This window comes from Schistocerca serialis, chromosome 4 (assembly GCF_023864345.2).
Source record: "Schistocerca serialis cubense isolate TAMUIC-IGC-003099 chromosome 4, iqSchSeri2.2, whole genome shotgun sequence".
In the NCBI taxonomy this organism is placed as follows: Eukaryota; Metazoa; Arthropoda; class Insecta; order Orthoptera; family Acrididae; genus Schistocerca; species Schistocerca serialis.
The window spans coordinates 305561718-305578189 of NC_064641.1; the positions used below are offsets into that span (position 1 = coordinate 305561718).

Here is a 16472-nt window from a genome sequence, read left to right on the forward strand (position 1 = left end):
GTAGGGTGTGTTGAGAAATAGATGTTAAGACAAAAACTCGATACATTCTGCCGTTTCCGAGTTAATTAGCACTGAAGTTAGCCAATCAGGCCGTTCCGTGCGCAAATTCAAGCGGGCCACCAGAGACGGTGACGCAAAAGATGTTCTTCTTCGTTTGGTTTCCTAAAACCGAAAAAGAGAGGGATACAAAAATTGGACATGGGACAGTAGTAAGGAATGAACCCCAGCCAAAGGCTGAGCAGTCTCGTGCGCTATCATCTACATTGTGAGAACAACTGACACTAACTGTATCTCGCACGCCGCTCGAATTTACGTGCGCTGACTTCAATGCCAATTAACTCGGAAACGGCGCCATGTTCCCCTTTTTTCTTAACAATTATTTCCAGCATATCCTACCCTGTAACATGCTTGCAAGCTTTTTAGACTGTTTCTGACCAACCTGTATACAACTTTTAGCAAATGCAAAGTGCTGCTGAGACGTTGTATAAAGTCGACATGCCTGTGCTACACGGCAGCCCGGAAGAGGCGCTAGCGTCGGCGGTGGGCGGCTTACCTGCGGCGTCCAGGTGCAGGTGGACAGCGCCGAGGCGCGGCTCTGGCTCTTGGAGCGCGCGCGCCATATCTTCTTGGCGACGAGGCGGCTGCCGTGGTGCACCACGGACGACGACGACTTGGACTTCTGCATGGCGACGGGCCCCGCGGCGCCGCCGCTGCCCCCGGCGCCGACGCCGCCGGCGACCGCGGACGCTGCGGGAGCAGAAGAGGAAGACTGCTGTAGGCCGTGCAGCAGGTGCTGCAGAAAGCTGTGGCCGGAGGCGAGCAGCCCCTGCGGCCGGCCGGGGCTGGGCGGCGACAGCAGCCCGCTGCCGCTGCAGCTGCCCGCGTCGAAGCTGCTGCGAGAGCTGGGCGCGCGGCTGCCGTCCGACGGCGCGCCAGAGCCCGCCGCCGCGTCCGCCGCCGCCGCCGCCGCCTCGCTCGCGGACACGTCCTCCACGTGCAGTTCGCGCATCGCCTCCACCCACGACTGCTCCGTCTGCGCCCCTTTGCCCAGCCCGTCGTCGTCGCCGGGTCTGCCTATCTCGCCCTTAGGCCGAATGTTGCGCAGGTTGCGGTCGTAATTCACTCGCTTGAACCGGTCTTGCTTGTCCGCATCGACACTTTTCTTGCGAGCCATGCGGAGGTACCTCTTGATCGTGTCGCTGACGGACGGCGACACGTCGTCGTGGTCGACGCTGCTCCTACGTCTCGGCTGCGGCACATATGTCTCCGCCGTCTCGGCTTCCTTACCTGACGACTCCGGTTCCTTCTCCTCCTTTGCGGCAGCCTCTCTCTTGCGAATGTGTTCCTCGATGGCCGCTATCGTGGATGCCGGAATGGGAGGAGTCTGCGTGCTCGCGCTGGCGTAGCGCTCCTCCTCGTCTTCTTGCACTTCTATGAGTGGCGGCGGCGAAAACGGCGAGGCGTCCCTCGACCTCTGTTTCTGCTGTCGCCCGGACCTTTTCCACCCGCTGAAGTCCTGCTTGTCGTACGCGTCCCCTCCTGCGGCCCTGTGCCCGTCCTCTCGCCGCCTGAGGCGATACTGCCCTTCTGGACTTCCCGACCCGGCTTCCTTCCAGAACCCGGGGGAGTCTGGGCTGCTGCTTCCGCCACCTTTGCGTCTCCCGAACTCTCTGCTCTTCTGGAGGTCGAAGTACAGTTTAGCTAGCAACTTCCGGTCAGTCAATAGATCGGATATAACTTTCTGACGACTCGTAGATTTGCTGTAGTGGCGCCGCAAAGTGTCTAGCAGCATCTGGTGCTGAGACGTAGGGGGAGCGTAGTGTGATTCTGACCTGGGGGAGAATTTTGAAGAAAAATCTGATCCCTGTCTCCCACCGTACGTTTCCGGAGTTCTTCCACCGACGACGTCCGGCGTGCTCCTGCTTCGCAGGGTGGGAAAGAAACTTCTGCTCGAGGCTCCGTCTCTACTCCGGTCTGGACTCTTCTGCTTCAGCCTCGCCCTAAAATCTTGGCTACTGCCTCCTTGCTGGTTCTGATCCTCAACTTTCCTGAGGTTCACTCGAAACTGGTTGTCTGCAGTTTCGCCTTTGCTTTGGTCGGTTTTCTTCAGCTGGTAGTACAGCTGGTCAGTGCTTCTTGCAGGTGGCAGCTGCCCACTGCCCAGGGCGAGTTTCCTGTCACCCGTTTCCAACTGCGTGTGCTCCTTGACTGTCTGTAACGGAACGAATCCCCGCGAGTCGGGCTCCGTGTCGTCATCCGGAGAAGCCTGCACAGCACGCAGGTGTTCGAGAAGTTTATCGAAATCTATTTCTTCACTGTGTCTGTCGGCAGGGTCCGGACACGTTTCTCCCTGTTGTTTGTCGAGAACCTCTTTGAGGAGCTCCAAGAATTCCTTGCGCTCAGCTTCTTCCGACGTGGGGGACAATTGCTGCCTCTGTGGGCGGAAGGCGAAGCCGGTGGCGCCCGGCAGAGGGAGGGAATCGGGTCTGCGAGGAGGGACACTAGGAGCGGTATCTCCGTCGGCGGTGTCCGGTCCCAGCAGAAACTCTCTCCGCAGCCTCTGCAGATCGAACCTGCCCCCCGGTTCGGGCTTGAGTAGGAGTGCCCCAGTTCCCGACGGCGCTATTCCCTCTTCGGCCTCGTCTGCCGAGCTGGCCATCCTCTCCCGACAACTGCCGCCTTTCTTGCGCCTGTGGTGTTGCTTCCTCCTGAACCCTAGAGCTCCAGGGTAGGACGCCTTCCTCCAGAGAAGGAAGCGCGGCTCTCGGCGACACACCTCCTGGAAGTGGGCCTCGACTTTGGGCAGGTCTTCGGGCCTGTTGCGCACGCCCTCCGGGATGAGGCGGCGGCCTGCATCCGCCATGTAGCGCCACGTCTTGCGCGTCATGAGCCATCGCTCGCGCTTGTGGTGCCGCTTAGCGGGTCCAGCCACGGCTGCCACCACACTGGGACCTTCGTCTCGCTCTCTGTGTTTGCCCATTACACGGCTCGAGGACGGACCTTCAGCGGGCGACGCGACATTCTCCTCGTCAGCAGCTGCTGCCGACATCCGGCGTGCCTTCTTGAGGCGCTGTTTCTGCTTCCTTTCAGACATGGTGGGGTCAGGGTGAGGGTCGAGGGAGGGTACTGGGTGAAGGAGAAGACCAGGAATGGGTGATGCGAAGTACACTTTGCTCTTCGCATTGAGGTCTAAATATTATAAATTGCAACACTCCGTTCACCCTGCACCGATTTAGGAAATTCGATTACGTGACGGAACAATGCGATGTCCTTCTCACACTACAGTTTATTTTTTAGCAATGCACTAGAAACTGAACACTTACGTTTTTCACGTATATAGGCAGGTTCTTCCTTATAAAAATGTCCCAGCCTGCAGGCTAAACTGGTCACACGTTTCGGCAAGGCTGCTCGGATATATTCACACTATTTTCTGTCTGTAGCAGCGTAATTTAACATTCGGATTTTGGACGTCACTCAGCTGCAGCTCTTCTGTCTCTGTCGACCACAGGGAATGACTTGGTTGTAATACACCAGCACATTAGTGCGGGAATGCAGAAGCAGTGGCAGGCGCTGAAGAATGCACGACAGCAGGCAGTTATGTTTCTGTCAAGAAGAACTTAAATAGTATCGTCTGTTTTTCGGTCTTCCTTGATCGGGAGAAAGGTGCATACTAACACAGTGACTAGGATGAACAACTTGCACTGCGGGAGACAACGTCAGAACACTATTGTGATAGTAAGAAAAAGCTGACCAGAAACGATAGTTGTAGCGAAGCTGTGCAGAGGAAGTAGCAGCAGTCCAGAGCAGGTGGAGCAGATCTATTAGAGCAATGTAAAAGAATCACAACTGCAGTTCTTCCGTCTTCGGCGAGCAGCAACGCTGGTTTGATTACTACAGAGAATACTGTGGCAAGGATCTATTGCTTATGCTATTTCTGGAGAATGCATCAGCTAGGTAGATATGTTCCTCTTCTAAGAAAATAACTACAGGTACAGTTCTTCAGACTACGCTCACTAGAAATAAGTGGTTTATCTTAAACAACTGTGTAGGAGAAGCGGGAGGTATTGTCAGAAAATAAATCACAGCCAATTGATATATTCTTCTTAGAGCAATTTTGTTCGTGATTCGTATTGTCTGTTTGTTATAAAATGAATTTGTTTTTTTTATCCAAACAAATGTTGTCTCTGGCTAGCATAGCAGACAACCTTTCTTCTGGACTGGGACGATGTCTTTATTATCGCACTGGAGCACTATTCTGGGAATGAGAAGTATCGGCGATGTTGCTGGAGAAAGTGCAACGGTAGTTTAAGTTTCTTCTCCAACAATGTAATAGTTCTCTGGAATATGCCGACCACAGCTGATGGCCAGATTATCGCACTCCAACACTGTAACAAGTCTAGTAGTAGTGACAGCGTCTCAGAATACACAGTATTAGGTAGGCACCAGATTCTCGAGGCAATGTAATTTGATTTTTCACTCGTAAACACTCTTACGTCTGAGAACAATTCAGGGATTAGGTTATTGCTTTCAGACGTTCCGTTAGTCCTAAAACGGGCGTCAGTTGTGACGCGGGGAACTGGGTAGGGCGACTATTTCTCCGGTTTGAGACCGTGTCACTGCGTTGAAGGTAGTGGCAACGGCGAGCGAGGAACACTTGCTGGCGGCGGCGGACGGCGTCGCGACGCGTCAGTGTCCGCGGCGGACTGGCGGCGGCGGCGGCGAGAGGCAACCTGGGCGTCGGTGCCGGCGTCGGCGTCGGCGGAGTACGGGGTGGCGGCGGCGGCGCATCGCACGCAGCACGCACTCACACACGCGCACGCATCCACGCGGACACAACTGAGCGCCCTGTGGCAGCCGCCTCGGCAGGCGCGGCGCGGCGCGGCTATCGCTGCTGTTTGCACACTATTTTCTAAGGCGGCAAAAATATCCCGTGTTATTTGGCAACGGCCCCACACTTAGCGGCGGACCGAGAGCGGCCGAGAGGTGGCGAAGGTGTGTGTGTGTGTGTGTGTGTGTGTATGTGTGTGTGAGCTGTAGCCGTAGTGGGTGGGGGTGGCGTCTTGGCGTCAGGGGGGGGGGGGAGGGGGAGGATGACAAAGGGTAGTGGGAGGGGGAACAACAGACGGCGGCGACTCAGAGTGGGGCCAGCGCGCTCCCACAGCCGCTGTCGGCCAGCGCGCGCTTGTAATTGCAACTGCAGGCGGCTGCCCTTCCGTATGGCTGTATTGATCCATATTTGTCGAAGCTCGACATTCTTGCTAAAGAAACAATACAGCGTACCTGACGATTTCGATCAGTTGGCATTCTCGATTCAGCGCACCTGACTATTTTTCTGTATGCTTGAGCCACAGTTTTCCAATGTTTTTTAACGGGGTAGACCAGGGCGACGCTCGATTTTGGAACCGATATTCGTAATTTTTTTCAATAAAATAACAAACTAGAAAACTATCTTTAGACCTTTATTGTACACCCTTAAGATTGTATGATGTGTTTTTATTAAGAAAAAAGACTTGCACACTGAGGACACTACACGTTATCGACGTAAGACCTCGGAATGCGAGGGCGGTTGGTGGGAGCTCTGAACGCCGTAATTTTACCTAGAACAAAATTTCAAAAACTTCTTTGAGACTGATAAGATTGTCCAACATAGCACATAGAATATTTAAAAAAAAGGTGTTTAACAAAATTTTTTCGCCAAAAAGTCATTATAAAAAAGTGTGCCAAAAATCGTAACTAAAATATATCGCAAAAATCATATCGTGTAATTGCGTGTATATGTCATGAATCATAGCTCCCACCAACTTGAAAAACGTTTTAATTTGTGTTTTTTTACACTGAAATCAAAGATTTAATCGGCAATGTCAGCGCTGTACAGTTGGTGTTTTTTCTGCCGATATCGAGACATTCTCATTTTGACGTAATTACATCGATTAACTGGCTTCTTCTTGCTGATCTAGGCGTATTTTTGTACGAGTGGGATTACTTTTCGAATCTTTTCTCTGTGTATAATTACGTTCGTTTGTTGTCTTCAACCACTCACATATTACTTCGTATAAAGGACAAGCGAAATGATGAGTCGAGTAGACACTGTTTACCATAAACGAATCATATTACGAAGAGAAATATTGTCGATAATAGTATTTTAGTCGAACTGATGCCGTAGATGATGTCATCTGAAACTAACAGGACTCCTGTCCCGTCGGTAATTGTTATAGTATTACATCGGTCGCTAATCGAGGGTCGGGTGCGCCAGACCCCCTTAGAGTCAGTCGCGCTTTTAACATATTTCAATATTTACGGCACACTTTATATGAATGAACCTTAATAATAGACTCTCTAACAACATTTTAAGCCTATAAACAAATTAGGCTCAAAAACAAATTTCTACTCTGGTCTAAGTTATTAAATGACAACATTTTTGACTGGGCTGTTATAAAAAAGTGTTTATTGACGGTCACGAATTAGGTCTGATATAAGAACTGACATAACGTCCTTCGAGAAAATCCACAATCACTGGTTATAAAACAACTTTTTTTTTACTGTCGGTCTTTATTGATTTCATTTTTTGAAAGGTACGATTTCGGTTCGACATCAACCATCCTCAACTCTGAAGGTAAAAGTAAAGTAACTAACAACAAATACTCTAAGTTCTTACTATATGACCCATCGAAGGTCAAATGTATGAGATTGTAACTAATTGTATTGGTGTTTGTTGGTTAGATATTTCGCTTTATCGACAACTCTGAGGATGGTTCATGTGGAACAGTAAGCAGTCATTTTAAACAAATTAAAGCAATCAAGACGGACAACAAAACATCTCCTCGACCCAATTACTTCACTACGAAGTGCATTAATGCATAATCGTCGTATCCTGTCAACCATGTTTGTGTATTCCATATATATTCCGTATTCCATATGTATAAAAACACTGGAAACTTCGTCATTTATATGAATTCCACCTCTACACGTAAGAATTCGTGTCACCTACGCATTAATTTTCACTATGAGCTCACCAGATGTGACATATAACAAAGTTCTTTTACGTTAAGGACGAAGACCCCTATCTTATTATGCGTAAAGAATATGTAAAAAAAAGATGATACAAAGCAGTGTCGTCTAAAGCTCCTTTTACATGAGCACATGAGGTTTTTTTTTTTTTTTTTTTCTTTGTCACAATCGACTACTCGTGACAACTGAGTCTGCCGCAGCTCTTCTGCCGTTTTGTTCCTGCACTAACTCTCGCCTACCACGAGTAGTCGTCTTTGCTTGCACATCAGTGCCAAAATTATGTGCGTTGTAGGAGCTGTCTGTTGTCGGCCGCGGTGGTCTAGCGGTTCTAGGCGTTCAGTCCGGAACCGCACGACTGCTACGGTCGCAGGTTCGAATCCGGCCTCGGGCATGGATGTGTGTGATGTCTTTAGGTTAGTTAGGTTTAAGTAGTTCTAAGTTCTAGGTGACTGGTGACCAGAGATGTTAAGTCCCATAGTGCTCAGAGCCATTTGAACCCAGCTGTCTGTTGTGCAATGCGACACTTGAACGGTGAAAACCAGGTAATAAGGTACCATCTTATTCGCGAAACAATCGACATGTAGTAACGGAATGTTGGTACAAGCTACTGTAGTAGAGTTTACTAGTAACCAAAGTAAAATTCATAGTATATTTTTTGACTGAGGTGGTATGGTAAATTCCCCACGTTCATGAGAACTGAAAGAATAGGAAATGTGTCGTTCAAGCACTTGAAGGCATCTATATTCATCTGCTCGAGAAACACTTACAAGCACGTCAGATAATATTTACATAGTAGTAAATGACGCCTTCATGTTTTATCCTTTGTACTTCGTTTCTTTCTAAGTACGACGTAACCAGCCGCGCGGGATTACCCGAGCGGTCTAGGCGCTGCAGTCATGGACTGTGCGGCTGGTCCCGGTGGAGGTTCGAGTCCTCCCTCGGGCATGGGTGTGTGTGTTTATCCTTAGGATACTTTAGGTTAAGTAGTGTGTAAGCTTAGTGACTGATGACCTTAGCAGTTAAGTCCCATAAGATTTCACACACATTTTTTGAACCACATGACCTCGAAAATTATTTTTCACTTTAAATAGATCTGAATAGATCACTATCTTTCTAAAATAAAACTCAAAATTATCCCCAAAAGGAAAGATAGAAACAGTAAACCCAAAAGCAGAAGATACGATCCAGAAAAGATAATGAATTCGAAGGAGTTTCCCCTCGCGACTCAAGATATAAGGAACCAAAATTGGGATCAAATGAAGGAAAGCCTACTAACCAAAGCTGAACAAATAGCACCTATAACCAAAATCAAAAAACACGCATGGTGGACAGAGGAATGTGACAAACGTATTGAGCAAAGAAAGAAAGCATGGCAACAGATGCAATCTCAGAAAAATGAAAATAATAGGCAAAATTTCCTGAGTGTAAGAAAACTAGTGAGTAAAAACCTCAAAAGAATTAAAAAAGCACAAGAAGATCAACTCCTTTTGCAGATCAACGAAGACTTCAACAAAAACAAGACTAGGAGCTTTTACAGAACTTTTAAACAAAAAATAACCAAGTACAGCCCACCGACACTCCAATTACAAGATAAAAATGGTAATATTGCACACAACAACAGGGATAATTGCAAAATTTTGAGGGAATATTTCAGAAACCTTCTCAACTGTAAAGAACCAATTGAAAAAATGGATTTCAGCAACTCAACTTCAACAAGTCCTAACTCAGAACCACCCACCGTCGAGGAACTACAATCAATCATTTTGAATCTCACAAACTATAAGGCTTCGGGAGAGAACCAAATTACAGCTGAACTGTGGAAAAATGTCAATAGAAATGCCATAGAATCTCTCCAAAACATATTTGAAGAAATATGGAAAACAGAAAGAATTCCGGATGAATGGAAGATGGCCCTCATTCACCCAATTCATAAGAGGGGATCCAGAACAGACCCCAACAATTACAGAGGGATTTCGCTCCTTGACGTAACATACAAAATACTGTCTAAAGTCCTTTTGAACAGAGCAGAACCCCAGCTAGATTGTCAACTTGGAGAATACCAGGCAGGCTTCAGGAAGGGAAGATCCTGCCCAGAACAAATTCTAAACCTCAAAAATCTTATGGCCTACCAAAAATCGAGAGCAAAAGCGTATGTCATCACATTCATTGACTTTCAAAAGGCGTACGACTCCATAGACAGGGAATCTCTAATCTCCATATTAAAAGAATTGAACCTAGACAATAAAACTACAATCCTAATTAGAGAAACCATCACCAACACATACTCCAAAATTAAATTTATGGGAGAACTCTCAGACCTATTTGAGATAAAAACTGGAGTACGACAAGGTGAAGGACTCTCTCCATTGTTATTTAACTGTGCCCTAGAAAAAATAGTAAGAGAATGGAACAAGAAAATCAATAGTGGAATCCGACTAGGAACAAAAAACAAAGGCATCAAGGTTAATTGCCTAGCATTTGCAGATGATATGGCCCTACTAGCTGAAACATGGGAAGAAGCCAAAGAACAGATCCTCGAATTACAGAAACAAGCAGAGAAAATAGGCCTTAAAATTTCTTTTGAAAAAACCAAAATAATCACAAATATAAAAAAGCCAATGAAATATCTTAAAGTAAGAGACCAAAAGATCGAAATTGTTAAAGAATTCAAATATCTTGGTGAATGGATTAGCTGGAACGCCCTTGAGAAAAAAGCAATGGAATTAAGAAGAAACAAAGTTGAACTAGCCTTTCAGCTTACTAAAAATACTTATAATAAATAGTCCCTCTCATGGAATTCAAAAATAAAACATTACAACACTGTCATTAAACCAGAAGCACTATATGCAGCTGAGACATTATCTATCACTAACCATGGCCCAATTGAAAGGCTAGAGATCAAAGAAAGAAAAATATTGAGAAAAATTTTAGGCCCCAAATTTCATAACGACAAACTAATTCATACCAAAAATGAAACACTCTACAAAACCACAGAAAAACTTTCGGATACAATGAGGAAAAGAAGAATTGAGTTTTATGGGCACATTCTCAGAATGAACCCAAATAGACTTACAAAAAGAATGTTTGACTACTTCAGGAATAAAAAATCCAAACCAAATTGGTTTATCCAAACAGAGAAAGACTTAAGAGAACTACACATCACAGAAAAAATGCTCACAGACAGGACCGCAAAAATGATAAGCAAAGACAGAAAAGAGGGATTCCAGCTCCAAAATAGAAAGAAAAGAACGATTGTCATCTCTGATGAGGAAAGAAAAGCAAGATCAGAAAGAATGAAGCAGTACTGGGCGAAAAGAAAGGCACAGAACACACAGAAGTGATTGATTCAACGTACCCCAAAGTTGGGTGAAACGAAGAAGAAGAAGATCTGAATTTTTCACTACTGAAGCAACGTCAATTAAAAAACGTTTATCTATTTAATTTCTTATCTACGCAAAATGTATGCTTTTTCTTTGTCCAAGTATTGTAAAATCTATGATGTTATCGTAAGACACCATTCGTGCCCTGGCCTTCGAAAGCCCGCCAGCGCGAACTTCAGTTCCTGCGCCAGCTAGGCAGTATGCGCAAACCGGGCACTGCGCCTCCCCTCTTCGGGTAGGCTGCATGACACCAGCGCCCTCTCCGGCGCTGGCATGGAAGCCGACGACAGCGTTCGGGGGTAACTTCGTCAGCGCTGATCGTCCCCTGAGTTCGATATGTAAGCTCCACCGGATAGCGGCTGTCGACGTCATAATTAGTTAGATCTACGAGATCCAGCGCAGCTAGAAAGATAGTTTACTACCGACTTGACAAAACTGGAAACACTTGTTAAGTTTCCAAAACATATTCAATTATAGCACTGTCTACTCATATTCTGTAGCGTGCCCAACTACCCTGGTCTGTCTCCTGCTTCCTAGTCTACCAAATACTGTTGTGGCCGAGATATAACAAAACACAATTATCTTTTTGTTTTCGCACATTTCGTGTCTATTGCGAGAGAACAGTAGTCGGAAGAATACCAGGCCCCCGTGGAACGTTTCCAGTGTTTCACGAAAACAAAACAAGCAACTAAATACAGACTAAAGAGACACAAGACCGCAAAATACAGTACTCTTCCTACAGTAGGGGCGAGCTCGACGAGAGTAGGTTAACTTGCAATATTAGCAGATGATGTCACAGTCCGCAGTTTTTGCGCATGCGCATATCTTAGAACTACGTAGAAGTCAGTTGATCATTAATGTCAGCACCGCACTCGCCACGTGGTTGGTAGCTGATTTACGCGAGTGCACGTGATGTACTCCCGCAACGATCATTCGATGTTGTCCGGAAAGTCGCTCGTGTAAAATGGGCAATTATACATTAACGTACTCTATAGTGAGGCAAAAGAGTTGCCAGTTGAGAACGGTGCACTAGGCTGAAACCGCGATCATGAATTAATACATTCTATAACAGTCCGGGTGGAAGCTGTCATTTTTAAAAGACGAATTTTCAATTCTTTATAACGAAAATCAAGCTGAATGAATGCCAAGTCAAACACGGTAAGAAAGTGTAAATTAGGCGTAGTTAGAGCGTCTGAAACTCGGCGAGGCTATTGGTGGGCGATATTGTTGTCCCGTAGGCAAGTCGCTGCGCTAGATGACTATAGCGAAATGCAAGATCATCTGCACAGGATTGATGATCAGCGCAGTGGCTGGCAGCTTCCTGCTATTATCAAAAACTAATCTCCATCCTCACGGGAGCACCGCTTTCTTCTCGGTTGACAGGTCATTTTAAAAAACCGCCCATTTCCATTAACTGAAACCTTGACTCAAGAACTGCTTTTCAAGACGCACATACGTCATATGCAATAACAGTGTGCTTTGGAGCCGCGCCATTTCGCTATTGCGTGGGGCAAACTGGTCCACAGCCGGTTACGAGGCATCGTTTCTTCTACACATATATATAGAAGATACACTCCACATGACGTAATTTACTGATGTAACCAGTTTCGGGAGACTCGTGCCATAAAATGTGCAGAGTGATATAGCTGTCACCGGTATCAGCTGGTGGACGTCACTGAAGCTGTCGGTATTTTCATTGTGTGGTTAGGACTATGACAGTAATGAAATGCTAATGCAGGGGAGAGTGTTGTATCTTGGACCATTCTTCGGAATTTCGCATCTAGCCAACCAAGAAACAGGAGTTTAAGATATTTTCTTATTTCTCTTTGAAATGATGGCAATCACTTTTTGTGAGCTACAATATTTTTCTTAAAATTATCAGAAAGATCCCGGAAAAATAAATGTTTTACACATGAGAAAATAAAAATCCAGTGTACAGCCTAGTCGTGTGCCTAGAAGCAAATATTCTACTGAAATTTAAAAGTGCTGCAATAGAGAAAATTTTGTCAGTACCGTATTTGATAGTGAATCTACTTACACCAAGAATCAATAAGTAATGTTAGATTAAGTAGAAGTATAATGAAAAACCAGTTAAAAGTCAAAACATTTTGAAATAGAATTTATTGACAACTAGCACAGATATTCATTTCCGAGACAGGTAAAATTGTTAAGAGACTAAAGAAAAACTCATTTCGTTCGCAAATATCACATGCTCCATGCTACAAGACCTTCTTCCGTTTTGAGGTACAAGATGAAGATGGTGCACGACTGACGAAGAATGGCTTAGCTGTCCACACGCTATATGATTATTTTTAAAAATATACCGAGTCGTGCTTGCCACGATATTCTGTACTGATGAAATAACAATATCTTCTAAAGAGCTTTAATATAGTAGTATTATACGGCACTTAAATATGTAGAACTCAGAGTCTTTACAAATGCTGCACACATGTCTCACAACAACAAAAATCACTACGCTGAACACTGATCACGAAAACATCAAGTATTTCTGGGTGCACACCGGTGATCGAGCAGGCCAACACAACATGCCAACACTCTGTAGGGGATGGTGGCTCACAACAGCGGTATGTGAGCTCGCGTTATCCTGTTGGAAAACACTCACTGGAATGCTGTGCATGAATGGCAGCACAACGGATCGAATGAGCAGATTGACGTACAAATTGGCGGTTAGTGTGTGTGCTCCTGTTGTCATATGAAATATCGCACCACAGACTACAACTACAGGTGTAGTTCCAGTGTGTCTAGCAGGTAGCCAGGTTGGGTACAGGCCCTCAACTGGACTTCTGCTAACCAACACACTGACATCACTTGCATCGGGGGAGAACCAACTTCAATCAGAAAACACATCAGAGCTCCATCCTGCCATTCGATGAGCTCTCGCTTGACGCTACTGGAGTCGGAAATGGCGCCTCAAGGAGTCTGGCTCGGAGCTGTCCTTGTAGTAACCGATTTGTAACAGTTCGTTGTCACTGTGGTGCCATCTGCTGCTCAAATTGCTGCTGCAGATGCAGTGCGATGCACCGGAGCCACACGCCGAACACGAGGTCTTCCTCCTCGGTAGTGTCACGTGGCCGGCTGGAGCCCGGTCTTCTCCCGGCCGTACATTTTCGTGACAACCGCTGTCAGCCACCTTGTACAGAGGCTGTATTCGTACCACGTCTTCCTGCAGTATCACAGAAGGAACACAGAACTTCTCATAGCCCTATTACACGAACTCGTTCAACCTCAAGGTGTTGATAATGGCGTCGTTGTCACCTTAAATGTATTCTTCACTATTATCAACTCACCACGTCTAATCTCGAAGATGACTAACGCTCACGACCGCTACAGTGTGCGTTTAAAGCAAACATGCAGCAGTCGCAGCATGTTGAAGTTACCTGAAAAGGCGCTTTTAGTGAAGCTGTATTATCAGAATGGGGAATATGCTAGTTCAGCGTTACGATCCTATCGCCATAGGAAGGGGATTCGAACGGGTAAAGGTCCGTTGACAAATGCAGCTGTAGCGAGAATGATTTCGAAGTTCGAAGCCACGGGTTGTTTAGACGATAGACCCCGTAGTGGCCTACCGAACACAAGGCGTAATGCTGCTGAGACAGTTCAGGAAGAAATGAAGACTGTAGCGGGTTCGTCTATGCACTGGGAAGTCAGCGCTCGTGCAGTCGCACGTCGCACCGGCATTCCATACACTACTGTCTGGTTGGCTACTTAGGCGTACCCTCCGATGCTATCCGTACAAAATCCATCGGCATCATGAACTGTTACCTGGCGATTTAGTGAAGCGGAGGGCATTTGCGGTGTGGGCGTTTCAAAAGATGGCGGAAAATGACGATTGGTTGAGTAACGTGTTGCGGACCCATGAAGCTCATTTCACGCTCCGAGGGTCTGCCAACGCCCACAACTGCAGAATTTGGGCTACCGAAAATCCTAGGACTGTTGTGGAAACTCCATTGCACGACGAGAAAGTCACGGTATGGGTTGGATTTACCACATCTGCCGTTATCGGGCCTTTTTTCTTCGAGGAAATGCGTGATTCTGGTTTTGTAACTGCTACCGTGACGGGTGAGAGGTACGCCGATATGTTACAGAATCGCATCATCCCCAGCCTGGCTGATAAACACCTGCTGGAACGTACGATGATTATGCAGGATGGCGCTCCACCCCATGTTGCTAGACGCGTGAAAGATCTCTTGCGCGCGTCGTTTGATGATGATCGTGTGCTCAGCCGCCACTTTCGTCATGCTTGGGCTCCGAGGTCCCAAGACCTCAGTCCGTGCGATTATTGGCTTCGGGGTTACCCGAAGTTGCAAGTATATCGTGATCGACCGACATCTCTAGGGATGCTGAAAGACAACATCCGACGCCAATGCCTCACCATAACTCCGGACATGCTTTGCAGTGCTGTTCACAACATTATTCCTCGACTACAGCTATTGTTGAGGACTGATGGTGGACATATTGAGCATTTCCTGTAAAGGACATCATCTTTGCTTTGTCTTACTTTGTGATGCTAATTATTGCTATTCTGATCAGATGAAGCGCCATCTGTCGGACATTTTTTGAACTTTTGTATTTTTTTTGGTTCTAATAAAACCCCATGTCATTCCAAGCACGTGTGTCAATTTGTACCTCTCTATCTACATTATTCCGTGATTTATTTAGTTTTGAAATTTAAAGTGACTTTTTGATCACCCGGTAAATTTAAATGTTACGATATCTTATGAGAGTGTAGAGTGTCGTCTTGTACGACAGTGAAACACGGATAGTAAGTAGCTCTCACAAGAAGAGAATAGAAGCTTTTAAAATATGCTGCTACGGAAGAATGCTGAAGATTACATGTGTAGATAGAGTAACTAAAGAAGAGGAAATGAGAAGACGTGCACTGACCAGAGTGGCACGGAGAGCTGCATCAGACCATCCTCCGGACTGAAACCGCAAAAGCAACACGTATGAGCGCTGGAATAACATCCCTTATTGAAAATGTGTTGGTGAGTCATTGCCTGCGTGTTTCAAGTGATTATAAATTATTGGATGGTTTCAAAATACCACTTATTCACCATATATGAACATGATGTTGCAAATACATTCAAAAAGAAAAGTTTGAAATTTCGAATTTTTGCATATCACACCAAGACCGATGTACGTTGTTTGTTACTGTCGCAGGTCATAAGGGCTTTATAGGACCATCACAACTGGCTTTTGCTTCAGTAATCCGAAAATGGCCTTGTTGTACCATCTTGGCGAGTATTAAGACGTTATTTTAGAGAAAACTCCTGTGCCAACGAAAAGTTAATGGGTGTATAAAAAAGTCTGAGAAGACGTAGTCAGTCGACAAATTGCGAGAAAGCGTCTGGTGGTACTAGTAAATATCAGCGTGAAGAACCAGGTAAGAGGTGCAGTTACCAATATCAACAGCAAGGAAGCTTGTACCCGTTTTCCTGTTGAAAACACGATTGGTGCACAGGCTCAGTGCCAATAGTTCCTTAAAGAGGAGATTATTTAGTGAAAATTCCGTGGCTGTTAACAAACAGGGTGAGAGTTTTCTGGAAAACTGCATTGTATTTCAGAAAGCGATGCTTGGTTTATCTGGGAAGTCAGCTGTAAAAATGTGCTTCAATGAGAAACCAAGAATCCCTAAGCTGAATCAATACTGTTCGGTGTTTCTAGCCCGATTTATGCTAATTACAACGACATTTCATCATCGGGAGTGCAAGGATACAATGGAAATGGCATGAAAAAAATCGAAGACAACTGACATAACACCAAATTCAAAATTTCCAAAGTCTCTTGGTGTTTGGTGGCAAGTATGCTGATGCTTCACCCTCCAGTATGCTTGATTTAAATAAGTAAGCGGACGACGTCAGGGAAGTAGATAACGTATCAATGGATTGAACTAGGGATCGGAAAAACCGACCGGTTAAAACCGACACCGGTATTTTAGTTCTGAATAACAGGTATTTTTAGGTATTTATTTGGTCCGTTATAACATGTATTTTTTTATTAATTACTAATAACCGAGTAAAAAAAACAGAAATGTCAGTTAGTCACAGTAGCAGCAGTGCTAAA

At 45.7% G+C, this 16472-nt stretch overlaps 1 protein-coding gene across 1 annotated transcript in view; it reads right to left on the minus strand.

Moving 5' to 3' along the window:
- Positions 1-16472, minus strand: part of LOC126474407 (rho GTPase-activating protein 6) — a 1172202-nt gene that overhangs the window by 511617 nt on the left and 644113 nt on the right. The window contains exon 4 of the mRNA XM_050101876.1: positions 554-747. Coding sequence (XP_049957833.1) covers positions 554-747 — 194 coding nt within the window. The remainder of the gene's footprint in view (positions 1-553; positions 748-16472) is intronic.